The 27099-nt window shown below is 39.4% G+C and overlaps 2 protein-coding genes across 2 annotated transcripts in view; one reads left to right on the forward strand and one right to left on the reverse strand.

The window, feature by feature from the left end:
• Positions 1-11555, forward strand: part of mntb (MAX network transcriptional repressor b) — a 23848-nt gene extending 12293 nt beyond the window's left edge. The window contains exons 5-6 of the mRNA XM_017704352.2: positions 7658-7850; positions 8445-11555. Of these exons, the coding sequence (XP_017559841.1) occupies positions 7658-7850; positions 8445-9103 (852 nt within the window). The 3' untranslated portion in view covers positions 9104-11555. The remainder of the gene's footprint in view (positions 1-7657; positions 7851-8444) is intronic.
• sept4a (septin 4a) lies at positions 2643-27085 on the reverse strand. Its single transcript, XM_017704353.2, has 15 exons — positions 26948-27085; positions 26025-26296; positions 25498-25505; positions 23476-23790; positions 22933-23029; positions 22730-22816; positions 21376-21499; positions 21154-21288; positions 20846-20963; positions 20607-20708; positions 19361-19457; positions 18897-19059; positions 14300-14393; positions 12746-12835; positions 2643-2748 (listed from the first exon to the last, which is right to left on the reverse strand). Exons 2-14 carry the CDS (start codon positions 26080-26082, stop codon positions 12776-12778), a joined length of 1458 nt encoding a protein of 485 aa, XP_017559842.1. The 5' UTR covers positions 26083-26296; positions 26948-27085; the 3' UTR covers positions 2643-2748; positions 12746-12775.
• Between the last annotated feature and the right edge of the window lie 14 nt (positions 27086-27099).

The raw sequence follows: 27099 nt of genomic DNA on the forward strand, positions 1-27099 counted from the left end.
ACTTCTGTATTTTAGTGAATGCAAGTGCTATTTTAAGTTCTCATTCATTTGCTATGACTATTTCATCACACGTCCCTCCCTCATTGGCCAACCTGAATTGCAGAGTGCTCTTTCCCCAACTACCCTTGTACGAATCTGTGTTACCAAGGAGATGGTGCAGGGCATGACTGGCGGTCAGTGAACAGCGGGGAGTCCCTGGCTGTGCTGTTTTGCAAGAGAACATTTTCTGTTGATATAATAAATCCAGTTCTCCTCTCTTGCAGATCAACCATCTGCTCACACCATGGATCAGCTGATTAGCTGGGAAATAATTGACAAAAGTAGCTTTCATATCTGCCTTTCTTATGATTACTCTCAGCCTGAGCGTTAACTCTTAGCAGCACTCAACCATATTGCTTAGTTGTTCATCCCAGCATTGTTAACATGTAGCTGCCTCGTCATATCTCTCTGTTTATAGGAGCGCTGAATTAGTTGTCACCAAGGACAAATCTTTTATCTCTGTGGCGAAAGAGGGGAAGAACACAAGGGGGAGACTGTAATTACATGGGAAGACCAGAGAGGATGGAGGGAGTGTATTATAAAGTGAAAGGGAGTGGAGGCGAGAGGCGTCAGAGTGTGGAACACACCAGAGGTCGTGTAATCCAATCACATTAGATGCAAACGTACAGTTCTGCCTTCCCCCCATCGCCACGCTGCTCCTTTTCTGTTCCGTTGCCAGGGAGACTGTGCCGGGTTCCAGCTGTTGCCGTGGTGATGTCCCGTGGGACTCAATGGTGCTGTCTGGTCGCTAGCTTGAAGACAAAAGGCTGAGCGTGCCAAAGCTGGCGCGTCCAAGCGCGAGCATGAGGCCACCTGACGCAGCCCAACAACCGTGGTACATGTTCACATCCTGTCTGTCCATCAACGTTGGTTGTCTCAGATCAGACTGTGATCAGTGTGACGTCTATATAACACATTTCACTGCCAAATCTCTCAGTGAGGCAAATGGTTAACAAAAAATTGCTAGCTGGGCTGGTCTGGGCTGGTAACATCTGGCCTGTGGTCTACATGTGGTCTACGCTTGTACCTGTGCTTAAGTCTTTGTGTTCTGGGGGTTTTAGTGAAGAGTGTCAGTCATACTACCCACTACTTCATAATGCCCATAGCAGAAACTCCTATCATACTGCATGAGGTTGTGTAGTGTTGACTCTTGTCTTCTGCATGAGAGCCAGCAGGTGATTCTCTTGGGGTTAAAACTACTCTGACAAGCACTGTGCAAATGAGAAGTATAATTAAATAAGTAAACACCACGTGACGGTCAGTGTTCAGGCTGTGACAATCATCAAACTCTCTATTGCTTTGTATTTAGCAACATCAGTGTATAATTGCTTCCCTACCTCAGCTCAGAAGTTGCTGGAGAACAAGTCAAAATGCCCAATAGAGCGACGTTTAGAGTTTCCTCAAAAATCTTTCCCATAGCTCAGTACGGAAAATGTTTAGTATATTTTTGTTTCCACTGCAGCGGCTTGTAGAGGCATTTCAGACTTTTTTCTTAAATAAAAAGAATTTCTGACAAAAGCAAGCACCCATTTTGGACAACATAGCATGACATGATATAAATTAGGAGTGAGCTGTGGCACTGGTGTTGATGACTGCTTGCATGCAGTGTCTTGTGGTCAGTCACAATACAGAGCAAATTATATGATGTTGAGTATCCAAATCCAGACCACAGCTCTGCATGATGGTGTTTTCCAGTACTGGATTTTGGACACCACAGATCAGGTAACCAACATATCATTCCTCTACACATCATCTTCTAAAATCTATTGATTGAGAAAGCATATAAAAAAATTTAGACATGTACAAATTTCCCCCTTATCCCCGCTGTAGTCGATCAGATCTGAAGTTTGCTTCTAGTTTTACACTAGGGCTACACTAATGTACCGACTTCATCTTAAATAGATTGAGTAATATCAGACAGACTCAGATCATTTCTGACAACATATGGCCAGTGAGCAAAAAATGGACAAAAGTAAAAACAGTAGTAGGAGCAATGTTGAAGCTTGTACTTTGTCCATACATCTAGTCATGTTAAAACATGATCCAGGCAAACCACTGCGAACTTTAACTATTACATTCACATTTAGTTACCCAGCTCTTTACATTCTTGTTTGTCAGTTGCAAGAGAAAAACAGTTTTACTTTCAGGCCCAGAGGAAAGCAAGTAATTAAATGTATGATCCTGCAGCCACTTCCATTAGACTGCTGTTAAAAACAGAAGAACTTTCACATGTTATGAAGGAGGCCTGATGTAGCATCGATGAAGTACAGAAAGGTTCAGATAAAACCTTCCAAAATTCAGCCCAAATTAATGCCCTTGAGCTCCGTTGTCAGTGCATAAGGGCTTCTATGTCAGAAATATGTTTCATATGTATGACTCTGTGTTTTCTTGTTTTGATAATGGGCCTAGTCCTGTGCTTTGTCTCTACTAGTAGTCTACTAACACTTAGGACATTCTAGAGTATCTTACATGGCTGACAGAGTTATGTAAACATGTACCCGTTATCTATATCGGTACTGCAACATCATGATTGAGAACCACTGTATTAGATAAATTGAGCAGACACACCAAGATGACTGTTGGCCTCTGCTTGCCATCAAGCCATTTGAATCTGTGGCAAACCGTTGCCTTTAGTCAGTCCTCGTCAGTGCTGGTTTGGCCGATTGAGCATTTTGATTTGGTGCTGGCTGTCCACCGTGAGGGAGAGAGCTGTGAATATGCATGGGGAGAGAAATAAAAGAGAGCAAATCAAGCAAATGGCACTCTCAGAGGACTTGACAGGACATAGAGAATAGCCCCGTTTGTCTATGCCAGCTACACAAGTTTTACCATTTTTGCTACTTGAATGTCTGAATTTTTAAACAGTGCTTGAATGTCATATTACTAATGATAATATTGTTATTGAATAAAGACAGATATATGGGTGTTCTAAATATGCTCTGATGACAAAAATAATAACAAAATAAAGCCTAGGGTCATATTATGGATTTGTGCTGACTGCTCAATTTAGTTTCATTGTATAACGTATAAACATTCATGTATATGTAGACTTGTTACCTGCCCAACACCGAGCTAATGGTGGTTTACTTTCACTTTCTAACTGTAGGCTTAGCTTAAACACTGACATATTTTATGTTTGAACACTTGTAAAATATTTACCAAAAATATATATCATCTTTAAAAGGAACAACTTCTTTACAAACACTGATTTTCCTGCTGAAGCCTGAGTGGACTGATAAGTCAATGTGATGATCAGTTACTAATCTCAGTGTTACTGAGCTCTGCTAAAGACTGAGTAGACAGATAAATCAGTGTGATGATCAGTTACTAATCTCAGCGTTACTGAGCTCTGCTAAAGACTGAGTAGACTGATAAATCAGTGTGATGATCAGTTACTAATCTCAGTGTTACTGAGCTCTGCTAAAGCCTGAGTAGACAGATAAATCAGTGTGATTAGCCAGTTTTTAAACTCTTTTAAGGCATAATGGAACTGAACAGTCTACTCAGTAGATTTTGTAATTGGGATATAGTGAATCATTTGCTTAGTTCATGGTATGGCAGTGGAATTATGGGAGCATCGGAGGCCTGAAGCAGGCGACAAGAGGCAAAATAATGCTGAGAATTTTGTAGCTTCAGTAAGATGACCAATGAATTTTTTATGAAACATATTAACAGAAGAATTACATTAAGAACTACCGACCTGTAACAGTGTGAAATAAAATATTCCAATATATTCTGAATGTGTTCTCAATATGTTACTGTTTTATGTATTGTAATGGAATATATTTGTGAATACATTAAGGACAGTGTATTCAGTATTCAGCCATCAGTGATCGAATTATCGATTGCAACCTTTTATTATTTTAATGGAACGTGTTGTTTGGCATAATAAGAAGGGTTGAGTTGTGTGAGCGTGTGCGTGCCTCTCATGTTGAGTTGCTGTGTGAAGAGGCTTAAGGCAGACCTACTGGCCAGACAGCCCAATCTCGCTAATCCTGGATCAAGCTTCACAAGGGCAGACGCACTGTGTGCTCTCAAACGGGCTGCACTGTCCAGTTACATTCATATTCCCTTAATATCTGTTATATAATCGTACACAGGCACATGAATGCCTCTCTTCAGTACTATAACATTACTCATTCTCTCTTTCTCTTTCTCTCTCTCTCTGCATGGCTTCTTTCTCTTTTTAGCTTTTTTCCCCCTCCTCTACTCTGTCTTCCCTTATGCTCTGTGTCTGTCTCCCCTGCTTTCTACCTTCCTTTCGCCCTCCCTCTCTCTGTCACACACATACACACAGTCACACATACATAGCAACCCACGGTAACCCAGTAGGACTTTTACTCATTTGGTGCCAAAACGGTCATGTCGTCAGCCAGTTGCTTTGGCAGAGAGTGCAGTAGTAGGGGGTGGAGGAGGAAGCAGGCTGATAGGAGTGTGTTTGGGCCATCACGTGCACGGAGTTCTGGCAGATTTAGGGGGCGGTGGAGGCGGGGGAGGCGGGGGGGTGCTGGTTAAACAGCTTTTCTCAGGACAGAGTGTCTTTTGCTGAAACCATGTGACCATATTCATTTTTTAAAAAAGATTTTTCTATTATTATGCTTTGTTCACTCTCCTTATTTCTTATTTAGTACTTTTGTCTGCTGCCTAGAGCCACACAGCATTGACAAATAGCAGTGTGATTACACTGAAACATACTGCAATTACTACGCCTTGAAATATTAAAAAAGCACTGGTGAGTCAATAACGTGACATGATTAAAGATTGGCCTGCATTGTTTAAACCAAAACAATGAACTCCTCTAGAACAGTGACTGTGTAAAACATCGTGACTGGTTAAAGGGGTAACTTGCGCATCACAGTTCCTCGGATATCCTTAGTGCAGATGGTGATATAAATGAATCAGCAATATTTTATATTGCCCTCATGCTGTTCTTGTCTTAACATGATCAGTATGATTTTTTTTTTCAACCCAGAGCCAAACATGATCTGTCAAAAAGTAAGACAACTCGATTCATTAAAGTTACAGTTTACAGGCATTAAATACAAATCAATTCTTCATGCAGGCAACACATTTTTTAACAAAAATGACAGAGAAGCCTCAGTAACTGAATATACAACCCCAATTCCAATGAAGTTGGGACGTTGTGTAAAACATACATAAAAACAGAATACGATGATCTGCAAATCCTTTTCAATGTATATTCAATTGCGTACACTACAAAGACAAGATATTTATCCATCAGAGATGCTGGCTTTTGAACTTTGCGCTGATAACAATCCAGACAGTCCTTTTCCTCTTTGGCCCGGAGGACACAACATCCATGACGTCCAAAAACAATTTGAAATGTGGACTCGTCAGACCACAGGACACTTTTCCACTTTGCGTCAGTCCATCTCAGATGAGCTCGGGCCCAGAGAAGCCGACGGTGTTTCTGGGTGTTGTTGATTTATGGCTTTCGCTTTGAATGGCAGAGATTTAACTTGCACTTGTAGATGGAGCGACGAACTGTGTTCACTGACAGTGGTTTTCTGAGGTGTTCCTGAGCCCATGTGGTAATATCTGTTACAGAATGATGTCGATTTTTAATGCAGTGCCGCCTGATCGAAGGTCACGGGCATTCAATGTTGGTTTTCTGCCTTGCCACTTACTTGCAGAGATTTCTTCAGATATCTGAATCTTTTGATGGTATTATGGACTGTAGATGATGAAATCCCTAAATTCCTTGCAATTGCACGTTGAGAAACGTTCTCAACAATTTTGTTCACAAAGTGGTGAACTTCACCCCGTCCTTGCTTGTGAACGACTGAGCCTTTCAGGGATGCTCCCTTTATACCCAATCATGACACTCACCTGTTTCCAATGAACCTGTTCACCTGTGGAATGTTCCAAACAGGTGTTTTTTGAGCATTCCTCAACTTTCCCAGTCTTTTGTTGCCCCTGTCCCAACTTCTTTGGAACAGGTTGTAGGCATCAAATTCAAAATGAGTGAATATTTGCAAAAAACAAAGTTTATCCGTTTGAACATTAAATATCTTGTCTTTGTAGTGTATTCAATTGAATATAGATTGAAAACGATTTGCAAATCATCATATTCTGTTTTTATTTAGGTTTTACACAACGTCCCAACTTCATTGGAATTGGGGTTGTAAAATAAACATTTCCAGTGTTAAGTGTGTCCACCCATTACCTTTATTACAGCTTCCATTTTAGACTTTTAGTTCAAAAAAAAGTGCAGGGATCATTTTACACACTTCCAAAGTGAGAAGTGTCTTAGAAGATGGTTGCATTTTCATTCAGTGATGTTGAGGTCTGGACTCTGGGGTGGTCAGTCCATTGTTTTGAACACCAGCAGATTCTTTGTTTTGTTTTTTGTCAAGTTCCTTTTCTCAATATTGGTTTCTTGACAGCTAAACATCCTTTCAGACTCATTGTGTTGATTATCTTCTCATAGTGGAAGGACGGACAGAAACACCTGTGGATTTTCTCAGATTTTAAGCAAAAGTGGAGCTTGATTTCTCCTCCCTCTTAAAGATGAAAGCTTTCAGTACTCTTTTATCTGATGGTGACAGTTTTGTTGGCCTATCAGGTCTTTTATTGTTTTCAGTCTAATTATTTCTATATCTATTCACAGTTGTTTGAGTTTTGAAGAACTCAAACTTTTTTCACTTATTTTCTTTTGACTTTCACCTTCCTTATGCAGGTGGATTATCTTATCTAATGTCCTCAGAAAAGCCTTTGAAAAATGCAATAACGTACTTTAATGCCCATTTTGACATAAAATTAAATCAATCAAAGTTAGTTTCTGACTTGTGCACAGTGATGTATATAGATCTATTTGGAAAAAAAAAGAAAATTAGTGTATTTGTTTTTTGTACTCCTGTAGAGGCCTTTCCTAAAGACTAGGAATGCCTGTGATTATTAATGGGGGAGGAGCTGATGAATACGTGCCATGGCACTACTAACTCTTTTATCCATATGCTCCTCTTGTCTGTTTGTGTTCCACTGTCAGGTGACCAAGATAAAAGTGGGTCAGCAGACCATTTGCCTGTGTGAAACTTCCTGTCTTCCTCTTGCTCTCTGTCTCTTTCGTCATTGAGTTGATGGTGCTTTTCATTTTTACAGGCATGTTAGAACAGTAATAAAGAGGCTATGACAAACTACAATAATAAACTGGTGCTTATTATGGCTTGCTGACTTTCAGCTGAGAGGGTAATGCAGAACTGTCCTGCAGAAGTGGCCAGACAGGTTTTCATCAGGCGAGAGCTTATTGGGTGAAAGAGAAGGCTGCTAATTCACTCACACTAGGCCACGCCCCCTTTGCTGTTGAAGATGGGAAAAGATGGAGTGTACTGGGGTATTTTGCGCAACTAGACAGCAATAGCAGATAGACTACCGAGAGGAAGGAGAGAGCGCAAAGAGGATAAATAATAGAAGCACTAACCATCACTAACAGTTTAGACCTCTACAGAAAAAGTCCCAAACATTAGAACAGAGATGTACTTTAATGTGGATGTGGCCCTGAAGCCTGGGAAGAGAGGAATATGTGTAATGTAGTATTCACCTTATAATATTGAATATGTTTAAAATAAAATGTTGCTTTGAACTGTGTTTGATGCAGACGCTAAAGCGGAAGGAGAAGGAGTACGAGCATGAGATGGAGCGGCTGGCTAGAGAGAAGATCGCCACCCAGCAGAGACTGGCTGAGCTGAAGAATGAGCTGAGCCAGTGCATGGACATCATGGAGATTGACCGCATCCTCCGCCAGACTGTCCAGCCTGAGGACGATCAGGCCTCCACGTCTACAGCATCAGGTACTGAGATGCTAGAGGTGTTGCAGTGTATATCACACTCCTTATCTTCCCCGTTGAAAGAAAAATTTCTGGAACCAAAAAAATTTCAATAAATATAAAATACCATGAAAATTGACTTAATTGTTTTTTAGATTGTCTGTTGGTTCATTTGTCAGGAAATGTTCACAAAATGTACGTGGCAGCAGGTGTTTTAGTGCATAAAAATAAATTATAAAAGTAAATAAAAACAATAATCATAGAAAAAAAAGAGTTTACAAGGTTTTCTTTTGACAGTGATGAGATATAAATGCCCACATATACAAATACAGATGTTGCTTTGTATTTATCTGAAGATAAAAAACTAGCACAATAGTTGTTACAGTTGTTTGGTGATTTGTCCTCATATTTATACTAAAGAAACAACATATTGGAGACTAGAAGAATGTAACTTAGATACTGAAATTTTTGATAGTTGGAAGTAGTTGAGTATGTCTATGACAGAACCATAAAGGCTCAGCTCTTGACATAAGTATCATGACAGGCTAAAGACAAATGGTGGAGATGCACAAATGCCTTATTCATTATTTCACTAAGAAGTTTTTCTTCCTCCTACAGAAGGTGAAGACAACTTTGACCAGGAAGCAGAGGATGACATTCTTTCCTCCCCCCGCCCCTCAGCTGCCCGACCCCAGCCGGCCCCATCCGAGTCCCGCCCCTCCCTGCCAGTTCCTGCGCCCTCCTCCATTCTCCCCTCACACATCTCTGTTCAGCACAAGCCCTCAGTCCCTGCCTTGGCCACCCTGTCCCAGCCCCAGACCGCTGCTGTGACCCCTCAGGCCATTGCCCCGGCTCCACCCCCTCAGCCCACCGTTATCGCTCACGCCTCCGTTTCGCATGCCTCCGTCATCCAGGCCGTCAACCACGTGCTTCCGGCCACCTCCAAGCACCTGGCCCACATAGCACCTTCAGGTGGCGGTGGCCAGCCTATCGGACACATCACCGTGCACCCTGTGGCCCATCTCTACCCGCAGTCTGTGGCTGTCTCCCAGCCCGCTGTGGTGGGTCACATTACACACACACTGGCCCACCACCCCCAGACCCATGGGCAAGTCAATGGCACACCGGCGGCAGCAGGCCAGCAGGGGGCAGTGGTGGGTAAGCCCACGGCGGTTGTGGCCCACCATCACACAGGTTTAGTGGGGCAGACGGTGCTCAACCCAGTGACTATGGTGACCATGCCGCCTTTTCCTGTCAGCACACTTAAGCTAGCCTGAGGCAGAGGAGGAGAAAATGAACTGTGTGAAATGTTGCTGTTTTGGGTTGCATGACATCTCTTGCAGGCCATGATGAACATCTGGATGTTCCTCATGACTGTACTGACAGTCAGAATTGCACAGAACGTCTTGTGCATGACTACAAAATGTAAGAGTAGCTCAACCAAACATGCTAATGTAGCTAACAATGAATGGAAGCCAGTAGACAGAATTAGGATGATATAATTTACACAATGCTGATTGGCAGCAGTTCACCTTTATTTACTGTTAGAGGCCTTTAGTATTTTTGACTAAGCTACTGCTTTAAAGGAGTAGGTCAACCAAATATGCAAATTTGGCTAACAATTTACTTCTAGCCACCAATTAGTTAATTAACATATTGCTAGTTAGTTGCTATGTACTTTCATTCATTATAACAACATTAGCATTTGTGATTGCACTACTCCATTAAGTGTGGAGCTGTAACAGAGGGGGACTGAATGCAAATGTTGATTGCACTTACAAAGCCTAAAAGTCATGAAACCCCTGGATGTTGGTTCTTAATGAGCAAATGGAGCACTCAAAACAAGGCATCTTTTCCTCCACCTCTCCGTCCTATCTTCCTTCTCCTCAGATTAACTAACATGCTTAAACTTCTCAGGCATCAGACTTTCTCGTCCAGTCACCAAAAAAACATGACAAAAATGTCAAAAAAGACAACCAACAAACAAGAAAAATAGAGACCAGAGATTTGTGGCAAAATGGAATGTTTGGCTTGCATTTGTCTTGTTATTATTGCAGAAATTTTTTAGTAAAAACAGACCTTAAACTGGGTAAACAGTTAATGTAGACATAAATTAAAAATTTATACATATACAAGTGCCTAGCCCCTGGTCTTAATCCAATGGCGCCCTCTGCTGCCTAAACATGGTTTGAGCTGAATTTGCAGAAGGATTACACGGCTGTTACCATCATGTCCTTTTTTTTTTCTTCTTTTTTTTTCTAATCAGTGTCATTTGCAGATGATCTTTTGCAACCAGTTGCTGCGCTTCAGATACACACTGTCTGTGGAATGAAATAAAAAAGGAAACACCTAGAAAAGTCAGCAACAGGAAGAGGTTGGTTTGGGAACTTTCAAAGCATTCAGGAAAACATATATTTGGGCATTTATAACCACAAACTTAATCCTGTGCTAAGAATACATTCTAGTGATTATAACATTTGTGTAATCACTTTAATATCAGTTGTTATCAATGCATCCCATGTGATAAACCACTGAACTCTGTTTTCCAAAAACAAGTCTTCTAATGGACACTGACTCACACAGAGAAGCAATCTGATGTCGTCGTAGTAGTTCTAGCAGTCATATGGATGTCAGTATATATAGGGTGTATGTCTTTATCTTCTTTGCAGAATATCCACCTGTTGCATGGTCATGTTTTAGTGTTTTTTTTTTTCTTTTTTGTTCTTTGGTGTGTTTGTATACTTTGTGGTTTTGTATGTATGAACGTTTAGGCTTTGTGAAATTTTTTTTTTATTATTTATCTTCCACTTTGGGTTAATAACCTGTATACCAACACATGTATGTTTTTTTTTTTTTTTTTTTTTTTTCCCCTCGCAACTTATCCATGTCACACCCTTCTGTTGCTGCCCTACGGTACTTTCCAGTTAGGCTAGTTAATAATTGCAGTAATCGCTTCTCTATCAAAACTCTCACCCAAGTTTCACTTAGTGTTGCGAGTGCAGCATAAAAACCCTCCGAAAGGTAGTGCAACTGTGTCTCATTGCTACGTACTATCACTTTCAACCAGAACACTGTGATGCCCTGCTTTTAACTTCCAACCCCGCTTCCTACATCTGAGCAAATCTGAGGCTTTGGTTTACATACCTAGATGAGAAAGATGAAATTTTGTGCTTCTGTTCACTTTAGATGTGAAATCTTTTCCCTACATTTGGTGACGGAAAGAGAGAAAGAGACATGCTGTACTTTGTGTTTAGTAAACAACAAAAAAAACATTAGCCTGATCTGAGTAGTTTTTTTTTCTTTCTTTTTTCTTTAATTTTTAATATGTCTATGTATGTATGTGTATATATAAATATGTGATGTATATGCACGCATTCACATACGTGTGTGTATTTTGAAGATTATACCGTTGCCTGGTTTTGCATGTAGATTGCAATTTTTGGTTATTGTTGATTTCCTTCCCCCCTTAATTTTTGGGACCATGTTTAATACTGTATGATGTGGTGGGGACCATTTAGACCTCATTCTACATTGATATTATATATAAATATATAAAAATCTGCATTTTCCCTATGGAGAAAGTTTAAGTTATATATCGCCTGTACATTTTGGGCTGCATTAAAATCTAATTGTCCACCATGTTTAAAAGAAATAACAGTAAAATATGTTGAAATATGCTAGATTAATTAAAAACCATAATGACTATTCATAATAAATCTTATGACATTTACAAAACTATTTGTCCTGTATTTTTTTTTTTTTTAATCTAAAAGCTATGACATTTTAAATATCATTTTATGGCTTCACATAAGTAGAACATAAAGAACACAAAAATACCTTAAAATGAAGATATTTACATTGCATCATATCCTATTTGTCCATTTTTTTTATTTTTCTACTTTAACACATTGCTACATTGAACAGCTGCTCTTTATATTGTGGGAAAATCTTATGAATGGACCAGTGGAAATTCCAGAAAATCACTTGGAATAAAACCTCTTTACATTAACTTGCATCAAATGTTAAGAATGTTTATACCTTCTCCTGTAAAATCACTAATTTGGAATTTACGATGTGGAAGCTATAAAACTACAGTGCTGTATTAAACGTTATCGCCAGATAGAAATCTTTACCTGACTTCTTAAATTCTGTAACACTGAAAAGCTAATAACACATTTAAGAAGTATATAGTTGTCTAGAGCTCGCATTAAAAACTTAGATTTAAGGAAGATGATTATATAAATTGAATCCTTGGATATCATGAGTCATAACTTGTTTTGCTATACTGTTCAATTACCCCTTTATCTAAAAAGTGAGATAAGCGCACAGACACACACACGTTCTCTGAAACTGCTTATCCCTCTGGGTTGCTGGGGGAGCTGGAGCCTATCCCAGCAGTCACTGGGTACACCCTGGACAGGTCACCAGTCCATCACAGGGCAGACAGACAGACATATACATTCACACCTAGAGGCAATTTAGCATGTCCAACTGGCCTGACTACATGTATTTGGACTGTGGGATGAAACCCACACAGAAAATTCAAACACCACAAAGAGGACCCTGGTCACCAGGCACCCACTGTGCCACCATTGACAGCTTTGAGTCTACACTTTGACTTTTACTGCCTGTTTTCGTTTGTTTAAAATCAAAATAAATTCTAATAAAATATCTCAGCTTCAGCTTACAAACAACAGATGTGTTGACTAAAAGTTTAGAATCTGCACTTTGGTCAGAATTTCTCCACTAGTTTCAATGACATACTAGTGAGAAATAATTCACATTATATTACACCCTGCCTTTATTTATCACCAATAACTGTGACTTGTAAGGGTTAAGTGCTCTGTCCCGCAGGGTCATTCTTGCATACTAACTGTCTGGCTTCTCCACTCAAATAATCAGAAAGGACAGGCAATAACCTGTAAGATCCCACAGCCTACATTCATTTTTCAGTGCCCATGCCGCATCTGCTCTTGGATCCTCTGCAGCACCTCTTGCATCCTCTGCAGCTGCAGGAAAAATAAACACAAAACCCAAATCTCATTCAGTAAAAGAACTGATCAGATAATCCAGCACCATCGACAATTTAATGCAGGGCATTCATTTTTTAATCAGATTTATTTATTCACCCTCCAAACACACATACACCAGATATCCATCTTTATATGCATGTCTTTCACTTTCATGCCTGTTGATTGGCTGTATTTATTAGAAACATGCTGATCTGTGGTTTTATCAGATGTATTTGAACCAGATACTTGTAGCACCAGAAAGCAGAGCACAAACAAAAAGCTTGAAAAGAAAGGATGTACCTCACAACAGCAGACTTTTATTTATTTTTTTAATCTTAAAATAATAGGATTTTTAGTTCGCCATCTGTGGCAGTGTACATTTGAAACCCTGACCGTCTATGGCTTTTAGTGGTCTGGTTCTGGGTTTAAGTTCATGCAGTTATGGAGTGGTGATGAATGGTAGTGCTGCTGGGCAGTGGTGTTGTTTGCACCTTTGTTAAAAACAAATATTTTGAGTTTTTGGACACAGTGATATCTGGGGTGTGGTAGCATTAAGCATCAATTTTGCTGGTTGGTGGCCATGTGACTAACTCTTACCATGCTTATTAAATCTTGTGTAATCTGTCCACATCAGTCAGGATGGAACTCAATTGTACTAGACTGATTTTATAGACTTCAAATACACCTACAGGGCTCACAAGCAAGTTACAGTGTCCCATCTACCACCTATAATTTTTTTTTACTTTGTGCTGAATATGTTCGTATTTCAGAAAAACTAGAAATATTTCAATTTCTAGCACATTTTTCTTTAGACTCATTTTCTGAATTCTCTACATTTTGCTTCTCTATCATTTTGCTTTTAAGGATCAATTCAGTTAAAACCTTTAGAGTGCACTACTTGTCCAAAGGTATCTACTGTATATATGTCTTAGTGAATTCAACTACTTTAAGGTACTCCTATTGCTGCCAATAGAATGGGACACTCTAGAGCAGCAACATATGAGCTTAAGTTCACCATTCCAAAAGAAAAGCGTCAGTGAGAGGTTAGCGGTAAGCTAACTCAGCACAGGGCTGTGCAACAGAGGAACTGTGTTCTCTGGAGTGATGAAGCACCATGCAATGCCTTTCTGATGAGTTAGAGTGATGTGTGTGATCCAGAACTGATGACCCAACATCAGTAACTGACCTCACAGATGCTCCTGTGGCTAAATGTAATCAAATCATTACAGCAATGTTCCAACATCTAATATAAAGCCTTCCCAGAAGAGCAGAGGCTGTTAGTACAACAAACACACTCCCTATTAATACCCTTAAGTCCAGAAGAAATGTTGCCTGAGCAGGTATATAATGTATTAATGGTAATGGTCAGTGGGAGTGGCTCTATGTCAGATTTTCCGTGGAAGCCCACTAGAGCCAGTCAACAGCCCTAATGACTTCATTAAGTCAATTATACTTTCTTACCTCCTCATCTTTCTCCCAAATGAGGCGCTCTGTTTCACTGTCCACAGGTACCAGAGGTAAGTCTGAGGTGCTCTCTCTCAGTTGGCTACACAGACTGCCGTAAGTGGAGAGACAGAAACGTGGACCACAATGTGAATACATATGATTTAACTTTGCAAGAATAAGATAGCATGGAGTCTTCAAGGGCCCACATCCTTTACCTTATATTTTATTTTTGACACTTAAAAATTTGTGTTTTTATGTACCAAAATTAATTTTAAATGACAATTTCAAACTGCTCTTTATCCCACAGAATTAAACAGGCTGTTTTTATTAGTGTGTCTTTAACACAGATGTTCTGGTTGTGTTCTGGTTGGCAGTCTGCTAATGTGTCATTCAAAAAGCAAACAGAGCTAAGTCATACTCTCTCACACACAGTCATAGTCTCAGCCTATCATACTTTTTCAGACACACTATGATACTCTCACACTTGCTATCAAACCTCTAGCAGATGTGTTAGTGTTTGAAAGAGTATGATTGTGTTTGAGAAAGTATGACTGAGAGAGTATGATTGTTTGAGAGAGTATGACAGAGAGTATGACTGTGTTTGAGAGAGTATGACTGTGTTTGAGAAAGTATGACTGAGAGATTATGACTGTGTTTGAGAGAGTATGACTGTGTTTGAGAAAGTATGACAGAGAGTATGACTGTGTTTGAGAAAGTATGACAGAGAGTATGACTGTGTTTGGTGTTTGAGAGAGTATGACTGAGAGTATGACTGTGTTTGAGAAAGTATGACAGAGAGATTATGACTGTGTTTGAGAGAGTATGACGGTGTTTGAGAGAGTATGACTGTGTTTGAGAGAGTATGACTGTGTTTGAGAGAGTATGACTGAGAGAGTATGACTGTTTGAGAGAGTATGACTGTGTTTGAGAAAGTATGACTGAGAGAGTATGACTGTTTGAGAAAGTATGACAGAGAGTATGACTGTGTTTGAGAAAGTATGACAGAGTATGACTGTGTTTGAGAAAGTATGACAGAGTATGACTGTGTTTGAGAAAGTATGACAGAGATTATGACTGTGTTTGAGAGAGTATGACTGAGAGTATGACTGTGTTTGAGAAAGTATGACTGAGAGATTATGACTGTGTTTGAGAGAGTATGACTGACAGAGTATGACTGTGTTTGAGAAAGTATGACTGAGAGATTATGACTGTGTTTGAGAGAGTATGACAGAGAGTATGACTGTGTTTGAGAGAGTATGACTGAGAGAGTATGACTGTTTGAGAGAGTATAACTGAGAGTATGACTGTGTTTGAGAGAGTATGACTGAGAGATTATGACTGTGTTTGAGAGAGTATGACAGAGAGTATGACTGTGTTTGAGAAAGTATGACTGAGAGATTATGACTGTGTTTGAGAGAGTATGACTGTGTTTGAGAAAGTATGACAGAGATTATGACAGTGTCATAGTGTGTGTCTGTGTGTGTGTCATAGTGTGTGTGGGGTTTGCTAGCAAGTGTGAGAGAGTATGACTGTGTGTATGAGTATGATAGTGTGTGTATCATAGTGTGTGTTGAGAGTATGGTGGTGTGTGTGTGAGAGTATCCTAGTGTGTGTATATCATAGTGTGTGTTAAGAGAGTATGACAGTGTGTGTGAGAATATCATCTTGTGTGTGACAGTATCATAGTATATGAAAGTATCACAGTGTATGAGAGAGCATCATGGTGTGTGTGAGTATCATACTGTATGAGAGTATCATAGTGTGTGTGAGAAATTATCACAGTGTATGAGAGTATCACAGTGTATGAGAGAGCATCATGGTGTGTGTGAGTATCATACTGTATGAGAGTATCATAGTGTGTGTGAGAGTATCACAGTGTATGAGAGAGTATCATAGTGTGTGTGAGAGTATCACAGTGTATGAGAGAGTATCATAATGTGTGAGAGTATCACAGTGTATGAGTGAGTATCATAGTGTATGAGAGAGTATCATAATGTGTGTGAGAGTATTATAGTGTATGAGTATCATAGTGTGTGTGAGAGTATCACAGTGTATGAGAGTATCATAATGTGTGTGAGAGTATCATAGTGTATGAGAGTATCATAGTGTGTGTCAGAGTATCATAGTGTATGAGAGTTTCATAATGTGTGTGAGAGTATCATAGTGTATGAGAGTATCATAGTGTGTGTCAGAGTATCACAGTGTATGAGAGAGTATCATAATGTGTGTGAGAGTATTATAGTGTATGAGTGAGTATCATAATGTGTGTGAGAGTATCATAGTGTATGAGAGTTTCATAATGTGTGTGAGAGTATCATAGTGTATGAGAGTATCATAGTGTGTGTCAGAGTATCATAGTGTATGAGAAAGTATAATAGTGTGTGTGAGAGTATCATAGTGTATGAGAGAGCATCATAGTGTGTGTCAGAGTATCACAGTGTATGAGAGAGTATCATACTGTGTGTGAGAGTATTATAGTGCATGAGTATCATAGTGTGTGTGAGAGAATCATAGTGTATGAGAGTATCATAGTGTGTGTCAGAGTATCATAGTGTATGAGAGAGCATCATAGTGTGCGTCAGAGTATCACAATGTATGAGAGAGTATCATAATGTGTGTGAGAGTATTATAGTGTATGAGTGAGTATCATAATGTGTGTGAGAGTATCATAGTGTATGAGAGTTTCATAATGTGTGTGAGAGTATCATAGTGTATGAGAGAGTATAATAGTGTGTGTGAGAGTATCATAGTGTATGAGAGAGCATCATAGTGTGCGTCAGAGTATCACAGTGTATGAGAGAGTATCATAATGTGTGTGAGAGTATTATAGTGTATGAGTGAGTATCATAGTGTGTGTCAGAGTATCATAGTGTATGAGAGAGTATAATAGTGTGTGTGAGAGTATCATAGTGTATGAGAGTATCATAGTGTGTGTCAGAGTATCATAGTGTATGAGAAAGTATAATAGTGTGTGTGAGAGTATCATAGTGTATGAGAGAGCATCATAGTGTGTGTCAGAGTATCACAGTGTATGAGAGAGTATCATACTGTGTGTGAGAGTATTATAGTGTATGAGTGAGTATCATAGTGTGTGTGAGAGTATCATAGTGTATGAGAGTATCATAGTGTGTGTCAGAGTATCATAGTGTATGAGAGAGTATAATAGTGTGTGTGAGAGTATCATAGTGTATGAGAGAGCATCATAGTGTGCGTCAGAGTATCACAGTGTATGAGAGAGTATCATAATGTGTGTGAGAGTATTATAGTGTATGAGTGAGTATCATAATGTGTGTGAGAGTATCATAGTGTATGAGAGTTTCATAATGTGTGTGAGAGTATCATAGTGTATGAGAGTATCATAGTGTGTGTCAGAGTATCATAGTGTATGAGAGAGTATAATAGTGTGTGTGAGAGTATCATAGTGTATGAGAGAGCATCATAGTGTGCGTCAGAGTATCACAGTGTATGAGAGAGTATCATACTGTGTGTGAGAGTATTATAGTGTATGAGTGAGTATCATAATGTGTGTGAGAGTATCATAGTGTATGAGAGTATCATAGTGTGTGTCAGAGTATCATAGTGTATGAGAGAGTATAATAGTGTGTGTGAGAGTATCATAGTGTATGAGAGAGCATCATAGTGTGTGTCAGAGTATCACAGTGTATGAGAGAGTATCATACTGTGTGTGAGAGTATTATAGTGTATGAGAGAGCATCATAGTGTGTGTGAGAGTATCATAGTGTATGAGAGTATCATAGTGTGTGTCAGGGTATCATAGTGTATGAGAGAGTATAATAGTGTGTGTGAGAGTATCATAGTGTATGAGAGTATCATAGTGTGTGTCAGAGTATCATAGTGTATGAGAGAGCATCATAGTGTGTGTGAGAGTATCATAGTGTATGAGAGAGTATAATAGTGTGTGTGAGAGTATCATAGTGTATGAGAGAGTATCATAGTGTGTGTCAGAGTATCATAGTGTATGAGAGAGCATCATAGTGTGTGTGAGAGTATCATAGTGTATGAGAGTATCATAGTGTGTGTCAGAGTATCATAGTGTATGAGAAAGTATAATAGTGTGTGTGAGAGTATCATAGTGTATGAGAGAGTATCATAGTGTGTGTGAGAGTATCATAGTGTATGAGAGTATCATAGTGTGTGTGAGAGTATCATAGTGTATGAGAGAGCATCATAGTGTGTGTGAGAGTATCATAGTGTATGAGAGAGTATAATAGTGTGTGTGAGAGTATCATAGTGTATGAGAGAGTATCATAGTGTGTGTCAGAGTATCATAGTGTATGAGAGAGCATCATAGTGTGTGTCAGAGTACCAACGTGTGTTAGATGTTTGATAGCAATTGTGAGAGAGTATGAAGGTGTGTGTGAGTGAAGTTTGAACCATGTTCCAAAGGGTCTCTTAAATGGAAGTATCTGAGCAGTGGTAAAGTTCTGGGTGAGTCTTTCTTAAAGGCAATAGGAGACATCACAACTGGCCAAAAACCTCTATATTTAGGCTAAGCTTCATGCAGTTTAGATTTAAACCAGAAAAAACCCAACTGATCTGGCTAATCACTCTTCAAAATGAGTGTGGGTGACCATGTTTATGGATTGCTGACCTGCGTTTTCGTTCTCTGACCACCATGCGGGTCATGTCCTGGATGCACTGAGCCCGGTAGTTCTCGTAATGCGTTTCTCGTGTCACGTCCTTCAGGTCCTGCATGTGTGTGCGTACCAGCATGTTCCTCAACTTCAGGAAGTCAGAGTGGGCAGGGTTCTCCACTAAAACAGCAATAAATTCACATCACTGTTACATAGTGCACATTAGATGGGCCATTACACTATAAAATGAGTGCATGATTAAATCGGGTCTGATTCAGCAGGCATTAAAAACAGTCTGGCAAGATGATGCAGTCTAGTATTATCTTAATTCAGGGAAGTGTCCCACTTTCATACTGAGAGACCTTGGGCAAGTATTCTGTTAACCAATGCACATTAGAGACAGAAAAAGTGCCATGAGTCATGTAATACCATTAAAGAAGCACTGAAGAGAATGCACAGAGAGCATAATAGGTCTGAGTACCTTCCACCACACCCCAAGGATACATGCGGCCCCGGAACCTCCTGCCTTTGCTTTCCACGAGAATGTTACTGCCCACCACAGCAAAGGGAATACTGTCCTTTGGAGAAGAGAGCACACAATATTCAAACCAAAAAGGCTCCAAAAAACTCTGAACAAATATGATGCTTTATTTTAGGTTGCTGAAGTAATGACATAAAGCCAATCAGACTATTTCACCATCGTGGCAGAGAGCTTGAGAGCTCAGTGTAGACTTAAAGAAATACTCTAGTGTTTTTCATTCTAATCCCTCTCTGGCACATACAGTTGATTACCACAGTCTCTGTACAATAACTACAAACCTGCTTATTTGAAATCCACTTATAATAGCATGGGAGGAGTTTTCAGAGGCTCTACCTTACTCCTGCAGATACTGTTAAAAACCTTATGGAACGTAAGGATAACCGGAAATAGAGCCTTTGTCTGAACTTGATGGAACCTGACTGCTCACATGGAGTCAGTTTTAGTCTTACTTTACCCTGTATTTCCCCCACTCTACAGCTTTTGAACTGACACCTAATCAAACTGTTAGCAGAATTTTGTACAAAATTTTGTTGGCTTGCACGAAAAAGGAATTCAAAGTTTATCCAAACTAAAAATGTCTGAGAAATAAATTTGTTAACAAAGAATTAAAAAATATGATTATTGGACAATATGATTATATAATCATTTTATATTATTTTTTGGTGAGATTGATGATTTTTTTTGCTATGCAGCAATCTACCTGACAGAATAGCTAGAAATATCAGGTTTTGTTCAGCAGCTTGGGATTTATATTGAGTTTCAGACTTGGTGGTGTGGGTCAGGTCAGACTGGACATAAATTTATTCCTGTAATCAGGTTGGGACCCCAAAAATCACAGGCCCAATTAAAGCTCTAACCACAATTGCTCAAGGGTTTTTTCTAAAATTTAAATTTTAAAATTTTCTAAAAAACTGATTTTTTTTTTTATTTTTGTCTCACACATTTTAAAGGTTTATTCATGGAATTCAGCAGCTGCCCAGTGGCATCTGCTCTAGGTGAGTTTCGACTCAACAGGATTTCTCTTCACTCCCATGTCCAGAAAAACATGTTTAATTTACTGTCTATCGTAATCAACTGCATTTTACAGATTTGGCAGATAAAGATTAAGTAGAAAATTCTTATCCTATAATAAAGACTGGTTTTAGTTGATGGCATCTAAAGGTTCAATGGATTAACTTTAAATTACTTTGAGCTCTTGCTCTTGAAGTCTGAATTCTTCATCCTCATCTGAGTCACACTCTGGAAACTGATAGATTTTGATCCCAAATGTCTCGATCTCCTCTCGAATCTACAAGGAGCCAGACATGTAAGGACTATCATCATGTGTTCACAGTGCCATACACTCACATTTTATTGTGACACATGCATCAAATATTGAAAACGCATAATATATAACACATAATGTACAGTTTAACTAAAAAACACCTTTATTTTCTTCCGGGTCAATTCCCTTGGTGTGAGGCAGTCTGCTTTAGCCAGCACAGGCACAATGTTGACCTTCTCATGTAGCGCCTTCATAAACTCCACATCAACAGGTCTAAGACTGAAGAGTGAAGGAATGTATAGTTGTGTAATATGTTTAGCGCTGTGTTATACATTATTATATGCAGCAATGTATATAATACAATACAATACAGTACCTCACAAGAGACAGTAAAATATAGGTAATGTATTCGGTACTACACCAATTGCTACTTAAGAATACACAAACAATGCTCTGCAGTCTGTCTTACCCGTGGCCATAAGGTGAGATGAAGTAGAGGCAGCAGTGCACTCGGTTGTCCTGAATGTTTTTACGGTTCAAGCCACTTTCATCCCTGAAGTACTGCTCAAACTGCTGGTCAATATAATCCACTACTGACCTCCAGCTATCACAAATATACATAAGAACTATGGTTAGGGACTGCCAGATGAATCTTCTACCTACTATTTATCTCATTTTAACCTTTCATCACCTCTCTGTGTTGTTGACAGCATCTCCAAACCCTGGCGTGTCCACAATGGTGAGCTTAAGTTTGACTCCCTTCTCCTCAATGCCAATCGTATGTTTGGTCATCTCCACTGTCTGGGTGATCCTCTCTAAGTGCAGAGTAAATAAAGCAAATGTTTGCACTGCCTTTATGTAGTAACTACAGATTTTACAATAAGTATATCTGATCACTTTGCAAAGTACTGACATGATGAAAGCTATGTTACTAAACTGGGATATACATCACAGACCTCACAACAATTCAACTTGATTATGATTCTTTAGTAAAATAACACAGTGCATTGCAAAATCCCAGGAATTCCTGCAATCCGATTTGATTGTCTTGGCATTAAAAACTGACTAAACATATCAATGTGACATGTTGTAGTACATAAACACTGTTAAAATTTTGAAACATATGACTCATTCCAGAGCCCATACAGTCTTGCACAAATATTTGAATGCTTCTGGGACACATTTTGTTTTATTTTTCCAAATGTGTTAAATTCAGTAAATAAACAGTAATTGTGCATTAAAAAGAGCAGAAATGTGTTCTTTGTAGAGGATGTGTTAACTTATTTTCTCTTAAACGAAACAAGTAATTTGACCAGGGATGACCAAGCTTTTACACATGACTGCAAAGAAATTAAGCAGCCCATTTTGAATTTGTTAGCTATGTCCCACGTGAAGGCTGGGTTTATGCTTGGTTTTCTTTGTCTGAGAAACCTGGACTGCTTGTTGTCAGCCTGGACTGCTCTTTGAATGAGGCACAATACAGGGAAGCCAATCAGAACAAAGCTCATTTACACATATCCGTCTTAAGGTACAGTAACAAAAACAGCCTATTTAATTCTAAGGGATGAAGATAAGCTGAAAGACGGTCATGAAAAAATGAATAAAACCAGACAAATATTGTAAGTGGACCTTATTTAAAATAATGTAGGATAAAGGCCCTTTAAAACATTTATCTTTGAAAGAAACAGATACTTTCAGATGTCCAATCTTATCTGCAGAGTTCTAGTGTGGCTGCAGGTTTTCATTCCAAAAGAGCTGAAGTACACCTGATTTTATTCGTTTAATCAGTCGGTCTCAGTCTTCAAACAGCTGATCATGTGTGCTCCTGTTCTGTTGGAATGAAAGCCTGCAGCCACACCAGCCCTTTGTGGATCATACTGGACACCACTGCTTTAAAAGCTATTTTAATTGATTATAAAAAATTCTAAACATATGAAGTGTAAAAAATTGAGTTCAATTGGTTGTTTAATACACCTGCACTAAACTGTCATGGAAATACTTGCATTTTTCTCAGTATCTTTATAAATGAAACCTTTCTGACTTACCCTCAGCATTCAGCATTTTCCTGTCCTTGTAGAGGTCTGTCAGGAAGAGGCTGTTGATCAGTGTGGATTTTCCTAAACCAGACTCCCCTGGTGTCACAAAGAAATATTATGGTTAGAGCAACTACATGTATATTTTAATACAATAACTTTTAGCAGTGACCTTTCTCAGACTTAGCATCATCTGTGAGGTACAACAAACCTACCAGCTACCATAAGTGTAAAGGCAAAGCCCTTCTTCACTGATTTTCTGTGTACTTGGTTAGGCAGTGTTGCAAAGCCCACGTATTCCTTATCTTGATCCTGAAAATAATTACAAAGTGACATATGAGAATGACCCCTTACACATAGTATGACTCCAATTTTTATTTTAAACCCATCAGAATAAGATCCACAACTGAATCATCACATGAATCACTAATCTTGAACTACAAATCCTTAAACTTTAAGCACCTACTGCAGGTCCAGGCTTCCTTTCCTCACTCTTATAACTACATACCTTAGATTAGAGTTTCATAGCAATTACTGAATAATTCCTTGTATTAACTGGATATTATAAAACAGATAAGATAATCTGACCAGCTGAGCCATTATATCCACAAATGACTGTACACAACAATTGAAGTCTGTATCTATGAGCAAAATTATTCATTAAAAAAACATTATGCTTAATGTTATAAAAGGTTATATTAAAAGCCTTGAGTTTAATGGGTTAGAATCTTATAACTTTGAACTTTGAAACATCATACCTCAATGGAGTCATAGGGATCGAATCTGCTCCAGGGGCTTTTGGATTGTGAGGGACTCAGTGGAGACTCCAGTGAGCTGGTGGAGCTGAGTTGGCAGCGGCGCAGCAGCTCTGGCTCTGAGCCCAGCAGATTCCTTCCTCCTGCACGCATGAAGGTGGGTGTCCCAGGAGTGTGGGGACGAGCACTGCCATCTGGCTCCCTGTCAATAAGGGGTGTCTCCCGGCCAGGGAATGTATGGCCCGCCCTGGGGGGCAGATCCCTCATGGTATAGCCCAGCTCTACATCCACGGGATCCTCTATAGCTAAACTGGTCAACTGAAGTATGGAGCAGATAATATGAGTGGAATATAAGCAGAATCGTTCAGTTTATATAGACAGTTTAGCAAAAATATGAACAACCCCCACAATTACACCCTTAAACAAAAGTTTTAAAAAAAACCTTTAAAACTTCACTGTGCTTTTTCAATGTTTTTCACTTGCATTGCACATAAAGGGGCCAAAGTGGTGGTGATAGGAACCAGAGGTCTGAAAAGCCCACTCATGCAGTTATTTCATGAAACGATTACAAATACACAGGCTGATGCCCAAGAAATTTTTTCAGACTTACTACACATGTAGGTCCACTACAAGAACCAAGCAGCCAATTGTCCAATTACATTTGGTCCTCTAAAATGGCAGGATTATGTACAAATGGCGGTAGCAATTTTACGCTTCATAAAATATAGACATAACCATGTATAACCATGATATTAGGGCTGACTGAAATACCCATCTGTGGCTGCATGATTTGTTAGCCCCCTTTACCCCATCCATCAATGGAAAAGGACCATCACAGGACCACTGCTGACCAGAAATTATTTGGTTGGTGGATCATTTTCAGCACAGCAGTTATGCTGATATAGCTGTAACATGGTAGCGTGTTGTGCTGGATGACCTTGTAGATATAAGAAATATTAGACATGCACAGTTCATGTCAGTCATCTTCTAGCCTTTCATAGGTAGTCAGTTGCTGACCGCAGTACCAGTGTTGGCAGGATGTTCTTGGTTGGCAGACTATTTTAGAAGTGTGTAAAAAACCCAGCTTGCTGCTGTGTCTCATACACAAACATGCCAGAACCATGCCGAATAATATTTGGTTAGCGGTGGTCCTATGGTATTCCCCTTCCAGCAATGGACAGAGTATTGGTGGGCTGATAAATTGTGCAACAACAGATTAGATACAGTCAGCAAATATAAACCTACAAACTGCGCCTATATGGTAGGTGTTTTTGTTACGTCCCACAGAATCTGTATATAGCAGATTAAATGGTTAATGTGTAAACAAAGTAATTTAGAGCTTTGATGTCAAAACTGTTTATAGTGGTGGTGATAGGAACCAGATATCCGAAACATTTAATGCCTACATAAAGGTTTTAAGGTTTTGACATATTTTTTATCCATGTTTGGTGGAGAGGTACAGGGTGTTCCAGGTAAAGGGCGTTGTATGGCAAAATAGTACCAAAAGAAAATGTATTTGCTTCAGATTTACTTCTATTTTACCATTATCAACATCACAGGTGAAATTTAAAAGATACGTGCATGTTGACTGATCACTTTGGATAGCAAATAAATCTGTTTTGTAGATATCACGACTCCTGGTTCCTATTGCCGACATTGTTTTAAAAAAAAAAAGCTGGTTAAGTTTCTCTACAATGCATCGCTCATTTTACATAAAACTACTCTGAGACGTAATTTATTTCATTGACTGCTTCATGGAGAAATCTGAAACATTAGTGGGGTTCCCCTTTAAGTGCAGCATGTTACCACTCTTAAAGCTGTAAGCAACGTGATCCTGTGTTGAACCTGTCACTTCTCATTAGTCAGCACCCACTACAGCCTGATTAACGCCTCACACTAATGCACTGATCTGCAGTAAGACCTCGCAGGGGTGGGGGTGGTGTTCGTTTCCACCACAAAAACAGAGAATATGGACATTTCCATCCACTTTCCTGAACATTAATTTACTGTTTACTACATCCATACCTCAGGATCTTGATCACGCGCATTGGCAAGCATGTAAAAAAGGACAAAAAGACCAATCAACCTGTAAACAGTTAAAAATATTAGGCTGCGTCTCAAATGGCTCCCTGCTCCCTACACAGTGCACTCTGGGACTCATGAAAATTGGCTTCTTCACTCGAATATAAATAAAATGTCCACTAGGGAACTGGAAGGCAGCAGTGACACGTGGAACCAGCTTGCTCTTTACTGGACATATTATAGTCTGTTTATGTATTATTTTAAGACCTACGTAGGGCACTTCGTACAGTGTAGGGAGCTATTTGAGATTCAGCCCCCGTCTCATTTCTGACGACAGAAACCGTGTGAACATGTGTAAAGCCTGATTCAGCTTTACTGGCAAAGCACCACACATTCATTTAAAACACTTTCACTTATTTTTTTCATCCTTACATTTTTGTTAGACTGTCTGCTCATGTTCGTTCGTGAATCAGCGTTATCCATAATTTACCAAGCCTAACTGCAGTGACGAGCAAATGAAATATCCTCACCACGCTGTTTGAACATGGCGTTGACGAAGCGGTTGGTGGTCGACGTCGGATGATCCATCTTTTCTGAAGTTTACATTAAAATATCCGGGCCAGGATCGGATGTCCAGCTGTCGCGTTTGTCCAAGTCTCTCTTCTTCGAGGCGCTCGCTCTATCCGCGCTGGTGCACAACAGGATTAAAGCCTCCTGTCCTGTCTGGTGCTCGCTTTTACTCTCAACTTTCCGAGCTTCTGGAGTTCCTTCTGAAATACGAGCCTACATCAGCTGCCAGGAGCTGCAACAAGAACAGTCAACTCTGATCTTAGTTTAGTAGGCGCAGAATAAAAGCACTCACTTTAATTCAGAGTTCCGGTCTGTATGTGAATCTCATGAATACATACACTGATCAGCCATAACATTAAAACCACCCCTTTGTTTCTATACTCATTATCCATTTTATCACCTCCACTTACTATATGAGCACTTTGTAGTTCTACAATTACAAACTGTAATCTGTTTCTCTGCATATGTTCAATCCTCCCCATTTCATCCGTTCTTCAATGGTCAGGACTGGGTCACGCAGAGCAGGTATTATTTGGGTGGTGAATGATTCCCAGCACTGTAGTGTGGTGTTAGGGTGTGTTGTGCTGGTGGATCAGACACAGCAGTGCTGCTGGAGTTTTTAAACACTGTCTCCACTCACTATGCAGGGCCACATTAGAAAATCTTGACAAATCTGCCAGCCAGAGAAAATGTTTTTATTTCATTTTTCATTAATGTTGTGTAATAACCTGAATTGGCCATTGTGATTCAAAATATGCAAAAACGTCAACAGTAAAATACAGGCACTTGTAGCAGACCTTAAACTATTACATAAATACTTAAAATATTCAAAGTGTAAATGTCCCCATGTGCTGTCTTTTAAACCTACTTATCTGCTTCCTACCTAAGGCGTCCTTCCTTTGCTGCAACGTCTTTAAGACTTGGGCTCAAGTTCCGAGCTGCTAAGCTAACATTAAGTGTGTACAGTGGTTGAACTGCAGCTGACATGCATTTTGGTGATATGACTGGTGTGGAATTGCGGTGTAACCGTCTCAC

This window comes from Pygocentrus nattereri, chromosome 16 (assembly GCF_015220715.1).
Source record: "Pygocentrus nattereri isolate fPygNat1 chromosome 16, fPygNat1.pri, whole genome shotgun sequence".
Classification (NCBI taxonomy): Eukaryota; Metazoa; Chordata; class Actinopteri; order Characiformes; family Serrasalmidae; genus Pygocentrus; species Pygocentrus nattereri.

Excerpts from the sequence above, each read along its gene's own strand:
- sept4a (XM_017704353.2), bottom strand. The coding sequence starts at position 26,082 with ATGGATCATCCGACGTCGACCACCAACCGCTTCGTCAACGCCATGTTC. Across the intron at positions 23,030-23,475 it reads ATCCCTATGACTCCATTGAG|GATCAAGATAAGGAATACGT; the intron begins GTATGATGTTTC and ends AATTATTTTCAG. Across the intron at positions 22,817-22,932 it reads CTTTACACTTATGGTAGCTG|GGGAGTCTGGTTTAGGAAAA; the intron begins GTAGGTTTGTTG and ends TTGTGACACCAG.